At 34.6% G+C, this 25,881-nt stretch overlaps 1 protein-coding gene across 4 annotated transcripts; it reads right to left on the bottom strand.

Moving 5' to 3' along the window:
• Positions 1-443: 443 nt before the first annotated feature.
• On the bottom strand, positions 444-24,447 carry LOC108910366 (dolichol-phosphate mannosyltransferase subunit 1). Of its 4 annotated transcripts, none has more exons than XM_023455742.1 (3): positions 24,289-24,447; positions 24,025-24,235; positions 444-521 (listed from the first exon to the last, which is right to left on the bottom strand). In XM_023455742.1, the coding sequence occupies exons 1-3, from the start codon at positions 24,390-24,392 to the stop codon at positions 459-461; spliced, it is 378 nt and encodes a 125-aa protein (XP_023311510.1). In that variant the 5' UTR covers positions 24,393-24,447; the 3' UTR covers positions 444-458. The 4 variants fall into 4 exon arrangements, with proteins under 4 accessions (XP_023311510.1, XP_018570463.1, XP_018570465.1 ...); XM_018714947.2 differs by lacking the exon at positions 444-521 and adding an exon at positions 22,049-22,355 and having other exon boundaries at positions 24,289-24,446; XM_018714949.2 differs by lacking the exon at positions 444-521 and adding an exon at positions 22,733-22,844 and having other exon boundaries at positions 24,289-24,446.
• Positions 24,448-25,881: the final 1,434 nt, after the last annotated feature.

Raw genomic sequence — 25,881 nt, 5'->3', positions numbered from 1 at the left:
AATTCCTGAAAAAAATTTCTAGCTGTCATACAATCATAATTATGTCAACTACTAGAAGTGACGAAACATAAGAAAAAAAATGAAGTCGATTATCTCGAAAACTATCAATATTTTAATAGGGATCATAACACAAAGTCCCATTAATTTTTCACGTAGAATTCGATAATGCCATAAAAAATATAGGTTTCCATTAAAAAAAATTAAGTTCGTACCTGCCCAGGAAAAACTGAACACCCTGTATATGCAAATATATTTTCATTTTGTGCAGCTCGGGAAAGTAGGCAACTCTGTAGAAAAAAAAAAATTAAGTTATATCTTTTATTAACCTAGATACTGGACATACGCGCACTAGGTGGACACGGTGTATTAATGTGTTAAATGCGGACTGGAGCACCTTGTCTAATATTAACAATGTAAATGATGTATGATCGGAGTTTTATTCTAGTCTTAATTTAATTTTAGATCGTCATGTTCCAACATATCTGTGCGGGAAACATATAAATTCCCTTTTTGGTACACCACTGAAATAAAGAACTACATCAGACTGAAAATAAAATATCGATAACATTTAAAAATATATATATATAAATTTTTTACATGAATTTAAACATTTGAGGTCTCTGATAAAAAGACAAATAAATCTTATCTATAAAAACCATCTTGATAATGTATAAAATTCTGTGGGTAGCGACCCTGCTAATTTTTGGTCATATACAGAAAATTGACTAATAGAAGAAATTACTTATAGTTTTTACCGATAGGGTCGCTAGTGTTCCTTGTACACCAACATATTTTCATTATTGATTATTTATCTAATTCAAACTAGCCTACATTATTTATTTTAAAATTTTTAACACATCACAAAAGCGGCATCTTCACTCTACAATTCCTGAAAAAAATTTCTAGCTGTCATACAATCATAATTATGTCAACTACTAGAAGTGACGAAACATAAGAAAAAAAATGAAGTCGATTATCTCGAAAACTATCAATATTTTAATAGGGATCATAACACAAAGTCCCATTAATTTTTCACGTAGAATTCGATAATGCCATAAAAAATATAGGTTTCCATTAAAAAAAATTAAGTTCGTACCTGCCCAGGAAAAACTGAACACCCTGTATATGCAAATATATTTTCATTTTGTGCAGCTCGGGAAAGTANTCGGATTCAAACTCAGCAACCCAAAAAACCTATGTATCAATTTTTTCAGATTTTTCAAACCACCTTTTCTTAGTTTGATCTTCAAATGACCTTGAACCTGACGTGATAGAGCTTAACCGACCTCGGCATCGGAATCAGCGACCCCAAAAACCCCTGGGTTCAGTCTGGTGTTTTTTTTTTCAAACTATAAATGCTGATCTATGATATCATTTAAATAATTTTCCTGCACCCACAAATAAAATTCCATTCGCCATTCCTCATTGCCCTATTCCAATGTCTGAAGAAACTAGACAACTATAAATTTTGTTTTTCAAACAGTTTAACACCAAACTGGCATTTCGGAGACTATTTTTTGAGTTATTATGAAAATATTGTATTACTTGTTGCTAATTTATTGGAACAATAGTTCCTTTTTGTTTTTTGGATACTGTACCTAACTAAGTACAATTAGCATGAAGTTTAAAAATCAAATACATACTACATATTAATTACTAAATTTCTTACCAGTTTCATCAATTTGTTGATCCTAAAAACAGTAATGTAGGTTTTATTCTGTGATGTTGATTAAAGATTTCTGAAACTTTTCTAAAGCTATGGAAATTTTCATCCCCTAATCTAATAATCCCTATTTTTGCTTGTAAAGATAATTATTCTGCTATAACTTCCAGAGATTCTTACTTTATAACATTAACTAATTTATCAGTACCAGTTAAACAGGTAAAAATGTCAACAATGAAGCTACCTGTATTATTTCAATTATTGTTTAAAATATTGCTTAAAATTATTTGATTCATTCAGTGTAATTAGTACTAGTGTCATAACTAGAGAGCGGACAATGTGTGACTTTAACCCGAAGAATAGGTCAAATTTTGGTAGAGATGTGTACGCGTTCAAAAATGTATTGTGTATAAACTATGCAAAATATAATTATTATGTATAGCAAATATATCGTATTATCCTCGCGAAGATTTGTACCCTTTATTTAAAATCCATAAATCATGTGAACAGGTTAAATAACGAGAAAATAATTAAGTTAATTTAGTTCTAAAGAAATGAAATGACACTCGCGCCCATCTCTAGTCCATCCGTCGACATCGGTTGCGTTTATCGAATTCCTATTGGTCAGAATTCAAACTGCAGCCCTGTTATGAATGGAGCGTGAGTTGGACTATTCTATCATGTGCGTCGCCTGAGGCTATTCGTTACATTGACTCCTAATTTCCAATTAAAAGAACGACACTATTTTTAACCGAACTTTATTTAATAAATATGTAGTATACAATTTCTGATTTTCTAAATATTTTATAACGCCTAAAAATGTATGTACCGTGGAATTTTCGTGAATTATCACGTAAATTTCCGATGCATGCCCGACACGCTATTGCGTCATGGGTAATGTATCTAGGTTTATGAATGACATATCTATGTTCCAGGTTAAAGTCACAAATTGTCCGCTCTCTGGTCATAACATAAGAATATCTTGCAATTATGGAAGAATATTTATCTTTGCAGAATAAAAGCTATGTAAAGTATTTTTAAATCCAACACGATTGGAAAAACGTGTTCAATTGGAAAGAGGTTTGGTGGAGAAAACTAAAATTTAATTTAGATTAACATTTTGTAATTTTTTGTTTAACTAACTATTTATAATTCATTACATTTTTTGTAGGTTAATTATTATTTTTACTGTGGCCACAAATAAATGTGTTAAATTTATAGTGTTTGTATTTTTTATAATACATAATATAATCATAGTCTCTTCTGTATTTTAAAAAACATACCTACTCTTTATTAATCTTTTTCTACTTACTAAAACTTATTTCTCAAAAAAAAAAACACATCGAAAACACATAAAATAACCGAGAGTACCTTAGGTATAACGTAAATCGTTTCGGTTCCAATTCATTCTCTGTTAAATTATTTTTAAAAAATGGTTGCCAAGCGAAAAGCAGATAATTGAAATTTTAATTATTATTGGATGCGGAGATAAAATCAGTAGTCGTGTGTCACTTATTTCACCATAAATATCCAGATCAGAGAATTAGTCCAACTACAATAAGTATCCAAAAAGTTTGAAGAACTTGGAAGTATAAAAGATTTTCCTGGATTAGGAAGGTAAAGAACGGTAAGCCAAAATGACCGTTAAAATGTGATGCTCGCCGTTACTGAAAATCTTCACTTATCTATTAGATCTATCTTAGCCAACTTCAACTTGTCGAAGTTCTCAGTTCACAGAACTCTGAAGTTTCAAAAGTGACATCCTTACAAAGTTAACGTATTACTAGAACTATCGGCAGATGACAGATAGAAGATTACAGTTTTGCAAAGAAATTAGAAAGGACCCCGTTCTTTTCTTATGGGAAGTGGCTTTCGGCCAATTTAGGCAAAATGGATTAACGATAGTGTGAGAGCTTCTAGTTTATATTTGAGAAATATTTATATATTACAAAAAACTTATCCGGTATTAATAACTTTTTACAAAATACAGAAAAAGAAACATCAGCACCTGGTTGAACAAACTAAACGAGCTTATTATCAAAATAAAATTATTTTCTCAGACAATAGATCAATTTCTACTTGGAAGGTTGTATCTGAACTTAGTAATAAAAATTAAAATTTAAATCACTATTGACGATGTTTCCTATGGAGAACCTGGGCTGGTGGCATCACTATTCAATGATTTTTTTGTAAATGCACCACAAAAGATTATTAGAGAAATACCCAGTACGATAAATAATTCCAGTTTTATTTCTTTGAAGGAAAACAACAATTCTCTTTATTTAAACCCCTACACTGCTGATAAAATTATTAAATTATTGACAATAAAATTAAAAAATAAAAACTCATCTGGTGCTGATGATGTACCAATGTCCTTAATAAAACGTGTTATTGGTTGCATAATACAACCAATTACCTACCTTGTTAACTTGTCCTTCGAATGTGGTACCTTTCCAGATGTTTTAAAATCTGGGAAAATTGTTCCTATTTTCAAGGGAGGAAATCCCTCTTGTATAGAGAATTATAGACCTGTTACTCAGCCTGTTGTCTTTTCTAAAATATTTGAATATTGTTTTTTAAACCGATTAATAACCTTTCTAGAAAAATTTAACATTATCTCAGTTAATCAACACGGTTTTTGCAAAGGAAGATCAACGGGTACCGCTATGCATTCATTTTTGGAACGCGTCTACCATTTTCTTGACGTTGGTGAGTATCCAGTGGGTATCTTCTGTGATCTCAGTAAAGCTTTTGATTGTGTTGACCAGAAAAAATTAATGACTAAATTGTATGCATATGGTATTCGAGGCTTAGCTCTGGGTTGGGTAAAAACTTTTCTTGAAAATAGGACTCAATATGTTTCTATTAATAATAATAACTCTGAGTCACACCAAGTAAAACAAGGTGTCCCACAGGGCTCTGTTCTAGGTCCGGTGCTTTATCTATTGTATGTGAATGAGATAGATTCTCTCTCGAGTAGTACGCATTTTACAATATATGCTGATGACACCTCCCTTATTACATCTAATATCAATGAGAATGCATTAGAAGCTGACTGTAATAGTTTATTAAGTAATTTGACAGAGTGGTTCTACCAAAATTCTCTGTACATCAATATAAACAAAACCAAAATTTTGAGATTTCATGGTGCTCAAAAAATTTGTAATACCCTTAATTTTACACTAAACAATGTTTGTTTGACTTCCAATGATGAAACAGTTAAATTTTTAGGTCTCAATATTGATAAAAACTTAAATTGGAAAACTCATTGTGAAATACTGGTGAGTAAGCTATCTTCTTTTGCATACCTCTTTCGTAATTTAAGGACAGTACTTGATCTGGAACAGCTTGTGTGTGTATATTACGCTCAAGTTTATTCTCGACTCAGATATGGTCTTTGTTTTTGGGGAAGTTCTACACTTTCCTCACAAGTTTTCATTGCCCAGAAAAGAATAATGAGATGTATGGTTGGGGTCACAAGTACTTATTCGTGTAGAAATATTTTTAAGAGCCTTAATATTTTAACTTTACCGTGTTTGTTTGTCTTTGAGTTGTGTTTGTATGTTTTCCAAAATAGAAATAAATTTACATTAAATAGTTCTGTTCATCAGTGTAATACAAGGCAAAGTAAATACTTTCATGTTCCATTTACTAGAAAAAAAGTAATTTTAAACTCTCCTAATTATTTAGGATTAAAAATGTATAATAAACTGCCTGACGAAATAAAAACGATTAATAATGTATTTTTATATAAGGGTGCATTAAAAGCGTATTTACTTGATAAGTGTTATTATTCTGTATCAGAATTTTTAACAGGTGTATCTTAGTGTGTAAGTGTTTATGACAATTCCTATACATGTAATATGTCGAACGGAAATAAATTATTATTATTATTATTATTATTATTAATATTAATTCTTTTTAAACTTCGCAGATTTATAATTCTTAACATGTAGATCAAAAGTCTCAATGGGCACAAAGCCGTAAATCCACCCCTTTCCCCCAAAAAACTGACTCCAAGTAGCGGGGAGTTTACTTGTCGTTTTATGAAAAAAAAGTTTCAAATAAAAGTTTTTTATTTCAACTTTTTTTTGTCAAAATAAATAACTTACTTGAATTATTTTTTCATAAAATGACAAACTTTCTACAGCTATACACCGTGTCCACCTAGTGCGTGTAAGTCCAATATCTAGGTTAATAAAAGATATACCTTATTTTTTTTTCTAGAGTTGCCTACTTTCCCGAGCTGCACAAAATGAAAATATATTTGCATATACAGGGTGTTCAGTTTTTCCTGGCAGGTACCAACTTAATTTTTTTTTAATGGAAACCTATATTTTTTATGGCATTATCGAATTCTACGTGAAAAATTAACGGGACTGTGTTATGATCCCTATTGAAATATTGATAGTTTTCGAGATAATCGACTTTTCATTGTTTTTTTCTTATGTTTCGTCACTTCTAGTAGTTGACATAATTATGATTTTATGACAGCTAGAAATTCTTTTTTTTTTTTTTTTTTCAGGAACTGTGGAGTGAAGATGGCTCTTTCAAAAAACGTATCAAAAGTTAACCTGCGATATACAGGGGGCAAAAAAAATCGTGCCAAGCCTGATAATTTAAAATTTGAAAAATCTCGACTCTTTCAAATGGATCACCCTGTGTTTTATGATTGCATTAGATGCGTTTCTGTAGACTTTACAATTTTGTAATAGCTTTCCCTATACCTAAGTTGCATAGTTTTTGAAAAAAACCCATTTTTAAGTAAAATACCAGATTTGCGCCCGTTTCTTTGTCGGGAAAAATATTGTAAGGGTATTTAAGTTTAAAAATCAAATACATACTACATATTAATTACTAAATTTCTTACCAATTTTATCAAACAATTTGTTGATCCTAAGAACAGTAATGTAATGCAAATCCACCCCTTCCCCCAAAAAAACTGACTCCAAGTAGCGGGGAGTTTACTTGTCGTTTTATGAAAAAAAAGTTTCAAATAAAAGTTTTTTATTTCAACTTTTTTTTAGATTTTGTCAAAATAAATAACTTTTACTTGAATTATTTTTTCATAAAATGACAAATAAACTTTCTACAGCGTGTCCACCTAGTGCGCGTAAGTCCAATATCTAGGTTAATAAAAGATATACCTTAATTTTTTTTTTCTACAGAGTTGCCTACTTTCCCGAGCTGCACAAAATGAAAATATACTTGCATATACAGGGTGTTCAGTTTTTCCCGGGCAGGTACCAACTTAATTTTTTTTTAATGGAAACCTATATTTTTTATGGCATTATCGAATTCTACGTGAAAAATTGACGGGACTTTGTGTTATGATCCCTATTGAAATATTGATAGTTTTCGAGATAGGGATTTCGAGGCTTTAGGATGGAATAGTAGGAAATCGCATACTGGGACCTCATTTCTTTGAGGGCAATTTGACAGGCAACATTTATTTGGATTTTTTGCATTTTCAGCTGATTTCAGCCATGAAATTAATTTTTTCTAACCCTAATGAGAACGATATGCCTGCTGGTGATGTCTAGTTCCAACAAGATGGTGCCCCTCCATATTTTTGCTTCGATGTAAGAAATTATCTTAATGAAGTTTTCCCAAATCGATGGATAGGTAGAAGAGGGCCGCTTGAATGGCCACCACACTCCCCTGACTTAACCCTACTAGATTTTTTATGGGGTTATCTAAAAAGCAAAGTGTATGTGAACAGACTAGACACTCGAAGGATTGAAAAATCGTATCAGAAGAAGTTCGGAACATAACACCAAATGTTATTCAAAATGTAATTGATAACTTTGAAAACCGAATTGGGCATTGTGCAATGATTAATGGTGGCCACTTTGAACATTTGCTGTAATAAAATAAAAAGTAGTACTAAATTATTGTTTTCATTTAATATCGTTGAATTCGTCTTTAAAAGGGCTATCTATTTATACTACAAAATAAAGTGTTCTACCAAAAAAAATATGTCGGTAATGTCATAGTTCTGTCAAACATGGCTCAAAAAATAGAAAATATTGCAGAAGTGACAATTTCTATTTACTAATTGACCTGTTTCAGAGAGGTCATAAAGGTGCCCAAAACTCTAAGGATTACCTAAAACTCACAAAGAAGGCGTGCCCTTAAGACCCATCGTAAGTTCCATTGGATCACCATTACAACATCTGGCAAGATTTCTGACTAAACAATTACAATACGCAGGGCTCGGAACAGATTTCTTAAAATAAAAAGTAAAAAAAGTAACTCTAATCTGCAGAAAAAGTATCCAAAATGTAACCTTATTAATCACAATTAAAGTAATAAGAAACGGTCACTAGCTTTCTAAAAACGTATTAATGTAACACATTCCGTAGGTATGGATGTCATTACTTCAAACTTAAAAAATAATTCAACTGAAACTGAATGTGTTTTTGTGAGTCATTTCAAGTTCCCTTTGCTTCTGTGCAGCTCTCAAAAGAGATTGTGCTACGGCTATGTCCTCAAAATTTTTGTTTTTCATAGCATTCGTAAGTTTTTGGTTTCCTTCAGAAAGTAATTTTTCTGTAATTCTTTTATTTCCTTTGAACTGTTCATTTGTTTCTTTGTATTATTTTTCTAACTCTACAATTCTTTTTTTAACAGCTTTCAGCTCTTCTTTTAATTGTTGTTGCCTTTTTTTCTCCTGCTCTTTTTCTTGTAATTCTGTAAAAACCCTATCTTCTTCTTTCTTGGGTTCCAAATAGTTGTTGTATGATTTGTAGGCAGATTGCCAGTTGACAGCATTGAGCACAGAACAGAAAAGACAGACTACTAGACAGACCACGAAGTAATATTATCACGGAGTAGAAATATAACAAAGGATTGTCCAATGAAATTAATATGGACCCAATTACATTACCCAATAATATTCCTAATCGCGATTCAATCATACCAATGCACGATACACAAATTGACGCTCAAATACGGTCTATTCTCACACGCTTCCTTGGTATCATGGTTTTAAACATCCGAGACGATATTATGCGATGTTGCCACATAGAAAATATTTCCGACAATCTGAGAAAAAGTAACTTTATTAACAAAATGTGCAAAAATGTAACTTTTAGGGACTTTTTATAAAAAAGTAACTTTTTATTAAAAAGTAACTCCGTTTCGAGCCCTGAATACGCCAACGAAGCGAAATCTTACGTCAAAAATGCGAGCCACGTCATCGAACGATTAGAAACATAAAAGTGGAACCCGGACATCTGCTAGTAAGCTTTGATTTAGTGTCCTGATTTACAAACATTCCATTGGAACAAGCACTCGACATTATCTAGAAGAAATACCATGTAAGAGAAGGATTTAATGGAATTGACGAAACACTGAAGAACACTTACTTTGTCTACAAAAACCAAAAGTATAGGCAACTAGAAGGGGCACCGATGGGATTGCCTTTGTCACCAGAGATAGCCAACCTATTCATGGAGAAACAGGCAATAGAATCAGCAGAATATAAACCATCTATGTGGCAGAGATATGTCGATGATACCTTTGTCATATGGAAACATGGAGAGGAAAAATTACAAGAATTCTTAATTCATCTGAACAACAGACACCCAAAAATCAAATTTACCATGGTACTGGAAAAGGACCTTTCCTCGATGTATGTATAAAGAAAAAAAAAGAAGATGGAGGTCTAGGCTGTACCGTATATATAGGAAATCAACATGTACGAACAGGTACCTACACACAGAATCTCACCACCACCCATCACAGTGATCAAAAACACTAATGACAAGGTCAGAATGACTCAGACAACGATCACAAAGAAGAGGAAATTAAAAATGTTAAATTAGCGTTACATCAAAATTGTTTCTATGGTATCAACATCAAGAGGGCTTTAAGACCTATACGAAACAAAGTGATCAAAACACTAATGACAAGGTCAGAACGACTCTCTGACAACAACCACAAAGAAGAGGACATTAAAAATATTAAATTAGCCGCCTTACAGCAGAATGTTTTCTATGGTATCAACATCAAGAGGGCTTTAAGACCGATACGAAACAAAGAACAGAAGGAACAAGATAAACCAATAGCTCAAGCTCTCCTGCCATACGTTAAGGAAACTACTGACAAAGTAAGCAGGGTTTTAAAGAAACAAAGTAGAAATTATCTTCAACATGGACAGGAATATTGGCAATATGCTACCATCAGCCAAAACAAACATTCCTTTAGAAGATCAAGGAGTATATGAAGTTCCCTGCGGAGACTGAAAATATGTACATTGGACAAACTAATAAAAGAATTGAAACCCGGATAGAAAAACATCGGAATGCCGCCCAGAAAAATGAAAAAACTTCATCATTAGCTCAACATGCAAATAACACTGGCCACCAGATTGATTTTGAGAATACCAAGACACTAGCAAGAATGGAGCAGAGGTCAAAAAGAATAATTGGAGAAGCAATCGAAATTGAAAAACATCCCCAAAATCTCAACACACGCGACGATACCCAAAGATTGCCAACAGCTTGGAAACCTCTCCTGGAAACTAAGAAGATCAATAAACAGTGATACGCAATGCTGAGAATAGACCAAACAGAACACAAGAACCCACAGCACCGTTAAACGTAAGACCCGTGACGCGCATCCACGCGAAGGAAACCACACACAGTATATAACTCGCCAAGTGGACAAACATCTTCCAATAAGCCAAACGTAGTAACGCGGAGCAGAAGAAGACCTAAACATTTCGGTAAAATCTCGTTTACTATCTTTACCAAAAGAGTTATCAGATTTTCAAGTTTAATTATAGATGTGAGAATAATTTTTAAATACAAATGTTATTGAATTCAAGAAGAATATTCAAGAGTATTCTGTTAGAAAATATTTCACTTAACAATAATCTTCATTACTATCTCAAATATTGACCTTGAATCTAACAATAATTGTTAGTCTGTGTTCTGTTCACAATTTTTAACAATTTTGTTAGGGATATGTTAAAGATTATCGTTATGATAACTACAGGATTTGAGTGGCAATTAATTGTTTTGCAAATTTTATTGGTTGTTTTGAAAATATCAATAATCAGTAAGTACCTAAGGTAAAAGCCCCGATGGTTGACAGACCTCCAATAGTTGACACTATAATACTATATTTTGATTAATAAGGCTATTCTAATTTCTGCAAATATTTATTTTCCATTCAAAGATACGTTTCGTCATCTAGTATTGGATTTGTGAACCAATATGCAATATTCTTATAAATGTGTCATGGCAACTTTGATTTCCACACGTGTGACAGTGCATCTTATGTTTTGTTAAGATTTTAAATAATTTTATTAAGATATTTGTAGTGCTAGTTTTCTATTTTGGAGGTTAAAAATAAGGGTGTCAACTATTGGATTACAATGTTAAGTGAAGCTCCAATAATTGACAGAATTGTCATCTATTGGTTTGCAAACCTTTCTTTAGATATCTGAAGCACATAACTGTTTAAAATATGGCGGACATTCTACTATGAAAAGCATTCATAAACAGTAACCAGATCCAATGGTCGACACACCTGTCAATTAATGGAGACGTAGTGTCAACTATTGATTATTCTTACAGAAAATGCCCAACAAAGTATTTTTTAAATACACTGAAGAGCAAATGACTGAGGCCATAGCTGATGTGCGAAGAGGGCTACCAATTGCAACGGCTGCAAAAAAACATGCAATCCCAAGGGTAACCTTAATGTACAAGGTTAAAGGAAAAACACCATCTATTAGAAAAATGGCAAGAGAGTCTTATCTTAAAAAAGAAGAGGAGAAAGTCTTAACTTCTTGGATTTTAACAATGGCGAAAGTGGGATTTCCAATAGGAGGGGAAGAACTACTTGACAGTGTCCAGCATCTAATGATTGAGCTTAAGAGAGAAAATTCATTTTCCAATAACACGCCTGGGAAGAAATGGTATAGCAGCTTTTTAAAAAGAAATCCTGAAGTCAGCCAAAGGACCCCACAAAATCTAACGATAACCAGAGCTTCAGTTACAACTGGGCAATTAAAAAATTGGTACGAGGAGATATATACATATTTAGTGGAAAACAACTTCACAGATATACTCAATGATCCTCAACGCATCTTCAATGCCGACGAAACAGCGTTTTTCGTCAATCCCAAAGAAAATAAAGTGCTAGCTAGGCGTGGGGAAAAGACTGTGTACAAGATAATAAATAGCGATAAAAAGGAATGCTTAACGGTATTAATTACGGGTAACGCAAGTGGGGATGTTTGTCCCCCAATGATAATTTTTCGATACGAAAGAATTCCCAAAGATATAGCTGCAAGTGTACCAGAAACATGAGGTATTGGAAAGTCCGATACAGGCTGGATGACAGAAGAAACTTTTTTCGAATTTATTTCAAATATATTCTACCCATGGATTGTCAGAAAAAAAAATTCATCTACCTGTAATACTATTTATACATGGACATGCATCTCATCTCACATGTTAGCCAATTTTGCAATGAACACAAGATAAGTAATTCTTATAGCACTATTTCCTAATTCCACACATAAAATCCAACCGTTGGATGTTGCTGTTTTCCGCACATTAAAAGCAGGATGGAAAGATAATCTTCAAAAATAGAGATTAGAAAATTATGGCAATCCAATTTTTAGAAAAGTTCACTTTTGTCCATTATTAAAAAGGACAATTGAAGAAAGAATAAATCCTGAAATTTTGCAAAACGGTTTTCGGAGATGTGGCCTTTTCCCGTGGAATCCAAATGTAATTGGAGATTGCAAGGAGATCAATAAAGGTCTAGACTTTGTAGAGAAGTATATTAGTAAGGATAAAATGCCTTAAAAATGAAACAGGAACTGAAGAAAAAGCAGAGAAAGAAGGATGAGTACCTATTCTGATACTACTTCAGAAGATGAGTGGCTAGAATCTGGAAGTAGTATTGAAGATATCAGTTTATTTGAAAATGTTGACGAAGACCTTGATGCAAAAGATAATATAATAGAATTTGAAAAGGAAAGTGATGACATAAATTATCAATATAAAGAAGGTGATTACGTCATAGTGCGTTTCCCCGGCAAAAAAAGAAATTTAAAATTTGTATGTGTTATTCAAGAGATACTTGATGGTAATGAGATGGAAATTGTAGGAATGAAAAAAATTGCAGATGATAATAGCAAACTATTTGTTTTAAACGACACAGACGTTAGTACAATTGAAAAATCACAAATTCTTAGTGTTATCTTTTCCAAAAATGTATGCCACTGGGGATCGATTAAAATATGAGTTCCCGGAGGATCTCAATGTAGATGGATAGAGATTAAATTTCTTAATAATAGATTAGGTACCTATAGTTTCATAATATGTGATATCTGTTAAGTTTGTGTAATAATGAATCTATAGCGTGTTTTAAATTAATGAAGAAATAAAAATTAATAATAGTATTTTGTTTTAATACTACCTTCGAAATTACTAACCAAATCTAAAGTCTCTCCATCATACCAATTAGTCAACCAATGGTAACCGACATGTCAATTATTGGTATTTGATACTTCGTTACCAAAAGCATATTTTATCTTCCACAAAACTATCTAAAATTTGAAATAAGTCTTATTTCCTTTTGTGAGAAGCAATGACTACTGAGAAATACTTTATCCTGTTCTAACATTCACAGTATCCTTTTTTTTATTAGTAATGTCAACTATTGGATCAAAATCATATCAATTATTGGTAAGTAAAGATTTCGGTTATGTCAATTAATGGTTTTTTTATTAGGTTTTTAAAAAATATATTTTTATTGGGTAGTAATAGTTAATTATCAAATATTACTGGACATATCACTATGTCTAGTTCGCTTTACCACCTCTGCTTATATAATCAATTTGTATATAATCATTATTCAGAAAATATCGAATGTTTGAAAAAAGTTTCTTAATTTGTCAATCATTGGTGTTTTTACTTTATCTAGGTCATGTGCGTGTATAAATACACGACTTGTAAATATATTTTTCATTGTTTTATTACCAGAGAAATTTGACAGATGCCTCTAAGCCATTTGGACTTCTAGATTTTAATTTTGTCAAGCTATTTAGATTAAATGAACATCTTCCGAGAAGATTAACTACAACAAGTTTCAGGATCAGAGACTGAAATGAATCGACTCAGTTCCTTTTTTTTACACGTATGTATACCTGCCTATTTATAGTAGTATAATATAGATTCATTATAATATATTTTTTTAATTTTTGAAGTATTAATCTGTTTAAATTTCCATGTACATGGAAGTTAAGTCTACCGATGGTGAGCAGGATTTTAGAATAAATAACATTTTTGTATCTCATTTGTTACCTAGATATGTAAAATTCCCTGTAACATATTTTTAAAGTAAAGTGAGGGTAAGAATGTAAAATTATAATTATGTGGTTCCATTCTCTAGACCGTTTTAAAATATTAATAAGTTTGTCCCATTTTTCTTCTAATTCAATCATTTTCATGGAATTGCATTTTCCATTTATTAAATTTCAGTTTATTTTAATGTAATTATAATAATAATCATCTGTTCTGTAATTATTACTTCTCTTCTTCTGATTATTTTTCAAATCGTTATACACTTCTCTTCTGTTATGTTTCTGTTTTACAGTAAATTAGACAAACTCATTGTACATAAAATTAGTAAGGTTATCTTAGTAGTTAAATTAGTACCTATTGATGTTACCATGTGAGAAAACATCACTGTTCTTTCAAAAGGTGTTTTAGATGTTTCAGGGTTTGCTTAAATTTATGTGCAAGATTTTTGTTTTTTGGCAAGTTTCTCAATTTTCTATGTTTTGTATAAATTAACAAATGTGTTTCATCATTTTTGAGACTGATTAACTTTTATTATAAATAAAGCATAGGTATTTTCGTTTATTTTACCTTGTTTGTACTCGATTTCATATTCATATTCTTCAAGATTCAAGCACCAAAATGCTAAACAAGTTCATGCGTCTTTTAATGAAAATAGCCAATTTAATGGTTTGTAGTTGGTTTAGATTAAATTCTCCATCGTACAGATAAGGTCTAAGACATTTAACTGTCCAAACAATGGCAAGAAGCTCTGTCAATCATTGAATATTGAGTTTTGGCATGACATAATGTTTTAGATACGTATGCGACAGGAAGATCTTTTCCAACATGGCCTTGTGAAAAAAAAAACAATATATATCGTTTATGCACTTGCATCTATTATCAAAATGATTCTTAAAAATTTGGATAGATTAAAATAAGGATTGAAGTTAAAGCTCTGTCAATCATTGAATATTGAGTTTTGGTATGACATAATGTTTTAGATATGTATGCGACAGGAAGATCCCCTCCCCGATGACATAAAAAATTTAATACGTGACAGACGACGTGCGAAACGGCTTGCCACCAGCACCCGCCTCCCCCGACACACACGACTTAAACGTACTTAACAGACGGGTGAAGGCGGCTCTGGGTGAACTGGCCCAGGACAAATGGACTAGGCACCTGGAGTCGCAGAATCCACAAGACAACAGCCTCTGGAAAACGCAGAGGGCCCTGCGACAGACCGCTCGTCGTAAGATTCCTCCAATCCACGGTAGTGTGGGGGTGGTTTACACGAACCAGGAAAAGGCCGTGGCTTTCGCCGACAGCCTGGAACTGCAGTGTAGACTGCCTCAGCTGCCCGACGAAGACGAGGAATTCGAGATAGTGGCTGAGCGCGCGGCCCGACGCGTCGACAGAGAGCCAGACAATGACATAATCCCCCCCGCAACACCTGACGAACTAAGACTGACAATACGCAGACTTAAAAACAGAAAAGCCCCCGGACCCGACAATATACATAACACGACACTTAAACGACTACCACACAAGGGCCTCATGGCCCTACTAAACATAACAAACGCGACACTCAGACTAAGACACTTCCCTACCCGCTGGAAAACAGCAAACATAATCCTTATCCCAAAACCCAACAAAGATCACACCATCCCATCCAACTACCGGCCCATTAGCCTGCTCCCGGCTATGAGCAAAGTGGTAGAAAAAATTATCCTAACCCGTCTAAGAACCCACTCCCAAGAACTGCAAGTCATTCCAGACGAGCAGTTCGCCTTCCGACCCAATCACTCCACTGAACTCCAAATCCTTCGCCTTACCGAGCACATCACGGCGGCCTTCAACAGGGGACAGTACACTGGTGCTGTCTTCCTGGACGTCGCAAAGGCCTTCGATACGGTTTGGCATGAAGGCCTACTGATGAAAATGCTCACCAACCAATATCCCATATCCTTTACCAAACTCATAAAATCCTACCTACACCACCGAAAATTCCGCATCCAAATCCAAGATTCCCTTTCCACCACCCGTCCCATGGAGGCCGGTGTCCCCCAGGGCACCGTCCTGTCCCCACACCTATACACCATTTACAACTCCGACATCCCACATCCCCCCAACACCAACATATACTTATACGCCGACGACCTGACAATCACATCCCAATCCGTAGATCCTAGATATTCCGTCTACCTCCTCCAAAGCTCCTTAGACCAACTTGAAACCTGGTGCAACAGGTGGAAAGTCAAAATTAATCCCAACAAAAGTTCGGCTATCCTTTTTACCAAACGAAAAATCCCACAAAACCTCGACAGACTGACACTATCCCAGGAACCCATCTCCTGGAATCGACAAACACGATACCTGGGCGTGACGATGGACCAGCGTCTCACGTGGAAACCGCACATCGTGGAGACGGTGGCGCGAGCGAAGACCACCAGGGCTAGGCTCTATCCCTTACTCAAAGGTGGAAACACCCTCAGTTTAAGGAATAAGCGAACGCTTATCAAGGTGGTACTTCAACCGCAGCTAACCTACGCCTCCACGGCGTGGGGTCACGCGGCAAAAAGCCACTTAAAGTCATTACAGGCTGTGGAAAACATAGCCCTCCGCACGGCCACCGACGCGCCCTGGTACGTAAGAAACACTGACATATTACGAGACTTACAATACACAAACGCTACACAGACAATAAGACAAAACGCGGAGAAACGATTTGACGTAGCCGCTAGACATGACAATCCCCTCCTCAGGCAAGCCGTTGACTACGTACCCGACGTGACCGACAAACACAAAAGACCTAGACACCAACTTTTTGACCCTGGGTGACCACCCCAATGACCCCCCCCCTGCCCGCTAACCTTTTCTGTTTCAGAGACAGCCAGGATCAAGAAACGAAGACAACGACACACACACACACACACACACACACCCCCCATACCCTCCTTAACCCTCCCCTCCCGCGCTAGCCTAAGGGCCACCTTAGCAAAGCGCATCCCAGGCTGCATAGCCGCACTACCCTACCCAACCATACCACACATAAACATGACACTACCCCCGGGGTTTACACAGACGAGCCGGCGAAGCAAGAAGAGCGCCAGAAGAAAGGGCCCTAGCCGGCGGGGCCCAGCCAGGACAAAAGGAGGTCCCACAAAGCGCCTACACCGGCCGCATTTGCGGTCGGGGTAGACGACGGATGGGGCCCACCTACGAAGGCTGTCCAGGCCTACACGAGATGAGGCAGGATAAAGAGGGATAATCCCCCTCGATCCCAAATCATTGAGGCCAATTTCTAGCCATGGAATAATGGCGACAGGAAGATCTTTTCCAACATGGCCTTGTGAAAAAAACAATATACAGGGTGATTCACAACTTATACAAAAAAATTTGGGAATAGATGCAGCATGAGAAATGGAATCAATATCGTATAAAAAATATTAAAGTTATAGAACATTCAACCACTACATAGCTGGACAACTGTAGTCTCTAGCGTCATTCGCCACGTGGCCTCAGCGACTCGAAATACTGAATTCGGATTTTGCAATCGTCGTTGCGATATTTAGTTGTTATCTGTGGTGTTTACAACAGGTTTTTAGTAGTTAGTGTCAAAAATGGGTAGTTTGTGTCAAAAATGGTTTGCGTGTACTCGGAGTTGATGGATATGTTTAGTAAGGATGACTCTTCCGAATCATGCTCCAAAAACAGGACTGTGTTATACACGGTGACCAAAACATCATGTCAAAATTGCCAATTGAAAAATAGAAAAATCTCGAATTTTTTAAATGCAACACCCTGTATATTTTCATACCATGATATGCAGAATTAAATTCTCTACAACTTTGCTATACCTGCTCTATACAAAAATTCATTAGTTTTTCATGAAATCTCATTTCTATGAAAAAATGCGAAGTTTACAAATAGCTTATATGTAATATAACGTAGTAGGCTCCTGTCAAAGGATAATCTGGAACATTTTCGATTCCCATAAGGTTTAATAGAAAAGAGACAGTAATAATTGTGAAATGAATTACTCTAAAGAATTAAAATGGAATTTTTGTGTCTCTTTGTAATAATTTTATGAATAGGTTTTAAAGGTTTTGCAAGTCCTCGTCTTTTTTTGTTTTTTGTTGTAGGAAATTTATGAGTGCATTTTTTCAGGAGTTAGAAGTTTTAAATTCGCTCCTCTTAATATTTTAAAGATTTCTGTTAATTGTTCAATATATTCAGGAATTGTTGGTGAATACACAGGGTGTATTTAAATGGAGGGGCACAAATGATACCAGAGATTCCTTGGGTGAAAATAAGTCGATTTAACCTAACATACCTATATCCCAAGTCGCATAATAAAAAAGATACAGGGTGTCAAAGTGAAAAATAAAAAATAGTTTTTCCTTAATAATTTCCATAATTTTAGTCCGAAATGTTTCAAATTTTCAACAGAGAGTTTTTTTAATGATGAGAAAAATAATATAATAATGATTTTTGAGTGTCGAGTAGGAGGCGCCCTCTGCAGGCAACGTTTTGCATTGGATATATAGTAACTTTTTTGCCAACCCTCGTATACAGCTTTTAATAACAAGATATGAAATATTGGACCTTTTTGAACAAAAAAGGTATACTAATTGAAAATGGCTAAAGTCAACCGTTAAGGAGATATTTTTAATTTCATAAATTAGTGTTACGGATTTATACCTCCACGAATACAACCACGGTACAAACAGACACTTTTGTTAATAAATTTAGAATATGTATTTTAAAATTTGACCAAAAGGGGGAGCAGGAATCAACTAAGTCAATATTATTTTTCCTATTTTAAATTTACTTTACTCTTTTTTAATTGTTTTTTCGGTGTCTATTAAAAAACAGATTTTCTTGTGCATGTGAAATTATTTACACCCTGCATAAAGAAATCTCATATGAAATAACAGTTCAGGTGAAAAAATATTGCAAAATACTTTTATTGTTAGTTTAAAAATAATTATTAGAAAAGAGAGCAAAACAACTAAAACCAAGAGTCACTTAACTTAAGAGTCAATAGATAATTTAATAGAAACAATTGGCTGACAATAAAAAAACAAGATTTTTTTAAAGGATATTTTCGAAGTAGTTTCCATTTTCTTGTAAGCATAGTCTAATTCTACAATTAAAATTACTACGAATTGAAAAAATACATATGTATGTCATACTTTACTCAGCTGCTGCAAAAATTCTTTGACGAAGCATCTCGTCACTATCAATAGGGTTGGAATAAACAACATTTCTTAAGTGACCCCATAAAAAATAGTCCATGAGTGTAAGGTGTAAGATCCGGTGATCGCGCAGGCCATTTGACTGATCTTGTAAATTGCCAAGGACAACTTCTTCGAGTTCTAGATCGCGAATCAAACGTCTTCTGTCAGTATCTTTAGGACGAGGTTGAATGTGTCCGTTTTCTCGAAATCTTATTTCTACCGCCCGCCGCAAAAGTTTGTCTAGCAGGAACACAACGATTGGGATATCTGGCATGATAAAGTCGTATAGCAGCAGCACAGTTCTTGTAACATTCAAAAAATACTTGCAACGTATCGACATACTCGTCATTAGTATACATAAATGGTTATTTTATTCAATTCCAAAACTATTTAATATCTAGGATGCAGGTAAATAGTGACTAAAATCAATTAACACTTAAAACTAATACTTCAGAATTACAATTTTCGAATATTATCAAATGACATTTACCTATTTGATTTTTTTATTTTTTTAAGCAACTCGAACCTTCATATTCGTGAAGGTATAAATCCGTAACACTAATTTATGAAATTAAAAATATCTCCTCAACGGTTGGCTTTAACCATTTTCAATAAGTATACCTTTTTTGTTCAAAAAAGCCCAATATTTCATATTTTGTTACTAAAAGCTGTATACGGGGGTTGGCAAAAAAGTTACTACATATTCAATGCATAACGTTGCCTGCAGAGGGCGCCTCGTACTCGACACTCAAAAAACATTATTATATTATTTTTCCCATCATTAAAAAACCTCTGTTGAAAATTTGAAACACTTCTGACTAAAATTATGGAAATTATTAAGGAAAAACCATTTTTTATTTTTCACTTTGACATCCTGTATAATTTTTATTATGCGACTTGGGATATAGGTATGTTAGGTTAAATCGACTTATTTTCCCCTCCATTTAAATACACCCTGTATACTAATTGACATCCTATATTTTGTATACCTAAAAGAATATTGTCCATTACACAGTGAAATGTAGAGGGTGCATTTTTTAAAAGGAAGGGTAGCAAATTCAAAATATCCATTTTCTGCTAAAAATTTTTGTTTTTGGGTTGTCTTGAGAGAAATTTAAATAAAATTGGTTGAAAACCTGAGGATAAGTTTAATATGGTGAAATATTCCCATTTGCGTAGTTGACCCAAGTCGAAAATATTTGGGATAAATATTTGGGAGATGATATTTACCTCCTGTAGTGACTTCATTAAGTTTTCTGTAATCAATGCTACCTACATGTTTTTTTTTGTTTTCTTGGGGCATTTAATTTTTTTGATTACTTCATATTTGTGAATAAGTGTGTGTCGATAAGATTTTGTGAGTATTATCTTTTTCTAGATAAAATACATCAGAAAATTATAAACAAATTTGTGAAAATATCATTACCCTAATAAACTGACCCCCACTTAAAGTTACACCCTGTATAATAGAATGAATATGAATGTGACATTATTTCTTATTAATAAATAGTCAAGTTATAATTAGTTTTCTAAACAGCATTTTAATTTATGACACAACTGAAGCAGTAAACAGGGCCACCTGGAATTTGCATGGTAAGAGATATCAGTGTATCATGTATCAATGTTGCTAGTTGACATATTAAATTCAACTGTTAGAGAGTAACAATGTAATCGTCTTAAGAGGTTCTTTCCCCTCCCTTGCCAGCTCGGTTAAAGGTCTCTCTAGAGCCTTATTTCACCAGCGGACTGTACACCCTTCTACCGTCTTTAGTGGGCAAACTTTCTCATATGCGGAAATGATACAACTACTTAGGAGTTCTACCTCAACTGCCTTATAGAGCATATTCGTTTGACTTGGCTATTTTTCCCAAAAGGTCCACAGGTACTGGGTGTATATACAATATACACCCAGTTTCTTACTCTTGAGTTTCATTGGAGGGCGCTATTGTTTCCGGATCTGACTCCATCCCAAAAGCGATTATCCTGTGGTCGGATATGGAGATGCAGTCCACCACCCTCAATCCAGAGATATCTTCCATGACACTTTGAGAAGCCAGCATAATCTCGATCAACTCCTTCTGGATGCGATTCACAAATCGGTTTTCTCCCCCTATTCATAACCTGTAGGTCAGTGGTTGCAATATATATTCCAGCAACGCCTTCCTTAAGAAATTTTACGAAGATGTTCACAGTAAAATTTTATCACACTGTATATATTTAAAATACCTCAATAAAGCAGTTTCAACAGAAATTTAATATAATACAAATAACAAGTTAGTGAGACAGTATATGAATATCTTAAGCTGCATACTCCAACATTATTGTGTGGATAGAACTTATACTACAGAATGAAATTCGGTACAAAATTCTAATGCAAATATGTACGCAACTTTCCTGTGCAAACATAAATATAATATAATAATAGACTTGTTCAAGTAGCAATCTTGGACCATTTTCGAACAGTCAGAAACATTTAACCCATTAACTCACTAATGTATTTCCGAGAAATGTAACAGTAACAAGCCACTGGGAAATATTAACAGTATAAGCGGTCTTATTCAAGGTACCTATTATGCCCATACAATAAAAAAACTGCCCTAACTTACTAAAAATTACTGCACTAAAACATTTAAAAGTTACAGTCTGTAACTACTACCTATGAGGTATGAGTAGAATGTGTTTTATTTAAAAATGGTAATTTTACTTCACTTTGAAGTATTATTGGTATACAGAGAAACAAGTGCAAAACTCTATATATCATGTGATACACTGATTCATACATCTAACTCTATCATATTCTAACTTGATTCAACCATTCAATCTTCAGTATACAGTTGATTGTAAAAAAGGTGTGTTGTGAAAATTAAATTTTCTAATTGAAAAAGGGATTATAAATGCTGAACATTTATTGGTCAGAAAAAACAGCTGGGTTCTAATGGCGGTCTGCCACCACAGAGCCTTGCCAGAAAACAATAAGAGCAGATCGAAGATTCATGCTAAGGAAGTGCAGTGTAAGTCTGCAACTGGTGGTGACCAGGTACATAATTTGTTATGCCTTAACATAATAACCCAAAAAACCATGGTATTTTAAATATCAACAAGGGTCATGATAGCCTTGAAACCACTATAAACAGCTATCTGTAACAAACATAAAAATAGCTAGCATGTCATAGCTCATATGAAGAATACAAATCAAAAATACAAGTAGACTGTTCCTTTCCATTTATCCTTCAGAACTTTTAACTAAAAAAACATTTTCATTCAATGGAAATAAAAATGTTTTTTTCATTTCAATAAATGAAAATGTGTTCCCAACTAAAAATTTTTCAAAAAATATGATAATTATACTTCACTTTAAATAAATACTTCTATTTACCATTTTTTTAATGTCTTCATTGGAAGATTCATGAAACAGTTTGGCTATAGATGCTCAGCAGATACAAGAATCTTTTTCTCTGGGAATACAAAAGCTATTGGCTCCCATGCATTGAAAAGGATATAGAAAAACAGCATTACTTAATATACCTTTTTGTTTGTTTGTTATTACTAAACTATTAAGTAACTAAATTTGAACACTCCTCGTATTTAGTTTACATGTTAATAATAATTCCAACACACTTTTTAATGCTGAAACAATAAACAATATTAAATTCCTGATCTCAGAATCACAACACCCACTAGTCCATTTTAAATCTTTCGCTGCGCAATACGTCTGAACGTAGCTATCGCGTAGTTTACCGCGTGCAAATATACTCATCTGAAGCAGTTAAACTACTTATATTTTTACATTATGTTGTGTTAAATTAAATTAAAATATGTTTAAACGTTTCAAAATAATTGTAAGTTTAATTATTATTTTATTATAAAGCACAGAAACTGAAAAAAAGATGAACAATCTTGGCATTATTACCAGTACCTCCTTCCATAAAAATAATTGCCATAATCGCTATAAGCTCCGGCTGCAAAAATTTCCTATACCAACCAAGTCACTAATGCGCATGATAAATATATACGGTTTGAGAGCCTGATCCAATTTAACTATTCAACCGAATTAATTCGTCTGGAGCAGTTCGAGTCCTATAAAATTTTAGCAAATAAATACGTCTGGAGCAGTGAAAGGGTGAAGCAATATTGATGAAGGTGGTAAACAATTTCTTGCAAAAATATACAGATATTGCGGAGGGTAGTTACCCCCTTGGTTTTCTTAAGGCCATGCCTGAACTAATGTCACTGTTCTGAGTTAGTTCATTGGTTCATTTGTTACCGGAACATAATTAAGAAGCTCCAGAATCAGTGCTAACTTCTATTTGAGCAGACTCCAAACAATTACAAAATAATTCTAATATTTATTGGAAAACACCTTATATTCGTGCTTTTTAAGTAATTTTTGCCTAATTCAGTCAGCTATCTGTAAGATTCTATTTTATTTCTTAATTTAAGGAAATAAAGTTATCGTTAATATAATTTTTACAAATATTTATAGATACATGCACACTGCACAGTTAAGAATAATTTAGGGATTTTGAGTAAATAAACAAAATACATTACAAATTCTAATTCAATTACTTTAAGGATATAAAAGATAAAGTTAAATATTAACGAACTTTTTAATAAAACGAATAAAATATAAAAGTTAATACATTTTAACCTTTTAAATATAGTATAGTAAACAATTAAAGACACAGATGCTGACTAAATAAGGTATTACTTAATTTAAATTTTTTAATTAAATTGTAACAGATTAATTAAAAGCAATATTTTAGTAAACTTTGCTTTGATGATCAAAACTTAATGATAATGTTCTTACATGGTGACTTAAATCTGCATCCATGATTATAATAAAATTTCCAGTGGCATGTTTGATGCCATATATATAAGCTGTTCCCAATCCTAATTTTTTTTCTCTTGGTCGTAGTAATATTTTATCCTTGCCATAAATAGCTTGCAATTGTACAGCCGCTTCCATTGTTCCATCTGGGCTACCGTCATCAATAATAATAATTTCATAATTATAACCACTAAAATTTGCTGCTATTAATTGATTTATTATGATGCTAATATAAAATTATACCTATTTTTCATATATTTTACTAAAAGACATATTATCATCGGAAGATTTTCTACTTCATTGTAGGTAGGTAAAAGTATAGAATATTTATTTTTCATTTTTGTCATTATTCCCCCACACCTTCTGAACTACTTGGCCACAGATTACTAACTGGAAATACTGGACCGCCTCCCCGAACCACAGAAGATAAAACAATCAAAATTATATCATGTTAGGTCTGTTCTAACAAGAGTCAGGGATTGGTTCCGAACCGTTCGAAATGTTTGGCCAGATAAGTTCTAAATGTGTCTCCACTGAATATATCGCAAGAATTAGTTGGATGAACATTTCGAACGGTTCGGAACCAATTCCTGACTCATGTTGGAACACATTATTCCATGGCTAGAAATTGGCCTCAATGATTTGGGATCGAGGGGGATTATCCCTCTTTATCCTGCCTCATCTCGTGTAGGCCTGGACAGGCTTCGTAGGTGGGCCCCATCCGTCGTCTACCCCGACCGCAAATGAGGCCGGTGTAGGCGCTTTGTGGGACCTCCTTTTGTCCTGGCTGGGCCCCGCCGGCTAGGGCCCTTTCTTCTGGCGCTCTTCTTGCTTCGCCGGCTCGTCTGTGTAAACCCCGGGGGTAGTGTCATGTTTATGTGTGGTATGGTTGGGTAGGGTAGTGCGGCTATGCAGCCTGGGATGCGCTTTGCTAAGGTGGCCCTTAGGCTAGCGCGGGAGGGGAGGGTTAAGGAGGGTATGGGGGGTGTGTGTGTGTGTGTGTGTGTGTGTCGTTGTCTTCGTTTCTTGATCCTGGCTGTCTCTGAAACAGAAAAGGTTAGCGGGCAGGGGGGGGGTCATTGGGGTGGTCACCCAGGGTCAAAAAGTTGGTGTCTAGGTCTTTTGTGTTTGTCGGTCACGTCGGGTACGTAGTCAACGGCTTGCCTGAGGAGGGGATTGTCATGTCTAGCGGCTACGTCAAATCGTTTCTCCGCGTTTTGTCTTATTGTCTGTGTAGCGTTTGTGTATTGTAAGTCTCGTAATATGTCAGTGTTTCTTACGTACCAGGGCGCGTCGGTGGCCGTGCGGAGGGCTATGTTTTCCACAGCCTGTAATGACTTTAAGTGGCTTTTTGCCGCGTGACCCCACGCCGTGGAGGCGTAGGTTAGCTGCGGTTGAAGTACCACCTTGATAAGCGTTCGCTTATTCCTTAAACTGAGGGTGTTTCCACCTTTGAGTAAGGGATAGAGCCTAGCCCTGGTGGTCTTCGCTCGCGCCACCGTCTCCACGATGTGCGGTTTCCACGTGAGACGCTGGTCCATCGTCACGCCCAGGTATCGTGTTTGTCGATTCCAGGAGATGGGTTCCTGGGATAGTGTCAGTCTGTCGAGGTTTTGTGGGATTTTTCGTTTGGTAAAAAGGATAGCCGAACTTTTGTTGGGATTAATTTTGACTTTCCACCTGTTGCACCAGGTTTCAAGTTGGTCTAAGGAGCTTTGGAGGAGGTAGACGGAATATCTAGGATCTACGGATTGGGATGTGATTGTCAGGTCGTCGGCGTATAAGTATATGTTGGTGTTGGGGGGATGTGGGATGTCGGAGTTGTAAATGGTGTAT

The sequence above is a fragment of the Anoplophora glabripennis genome, unplaced genomic scaffold (genome assembly GCF_000390285.2).
Source record: "Anoplophora glabripennis isolate ALB-LARVAE unplaced genomic scaffold, Agla_2.0 scaffold512, whole genome shotgun sequence".
Lineage (NCBI taxonomy): Eukaryota > Metazoa > Arthropoda > Insecta > Coleoptera > Cerambycidae > Anoplophora > Anoplophora glabripennis.
This window is presented reverse-complemented; position numbering and strand designations above follow the sequence as displayed.

Coding starts and splice junctions, on each gene's coding strand:
- LOC108910366 (XM_023455742.1), bottom strand. CDS start 24,392: ATGACAAAAATGAAAAATAAATATTCTATACTTTTACCTACCTACAAT. Junction 24,236..24,288: donor GTAAAATATATGAAAAATAG/GTATAATTTTAT, acceptor AGCAAATTTTAG/TGGTTATAATTATGAAATTA. Junction 522..24,024: donor ATGCAGATTTAAGTCACCAT/GTAAGAACATTA, acceptor TCTTTATTTCAG/TGGTGTACCAAAAAGGGAAT.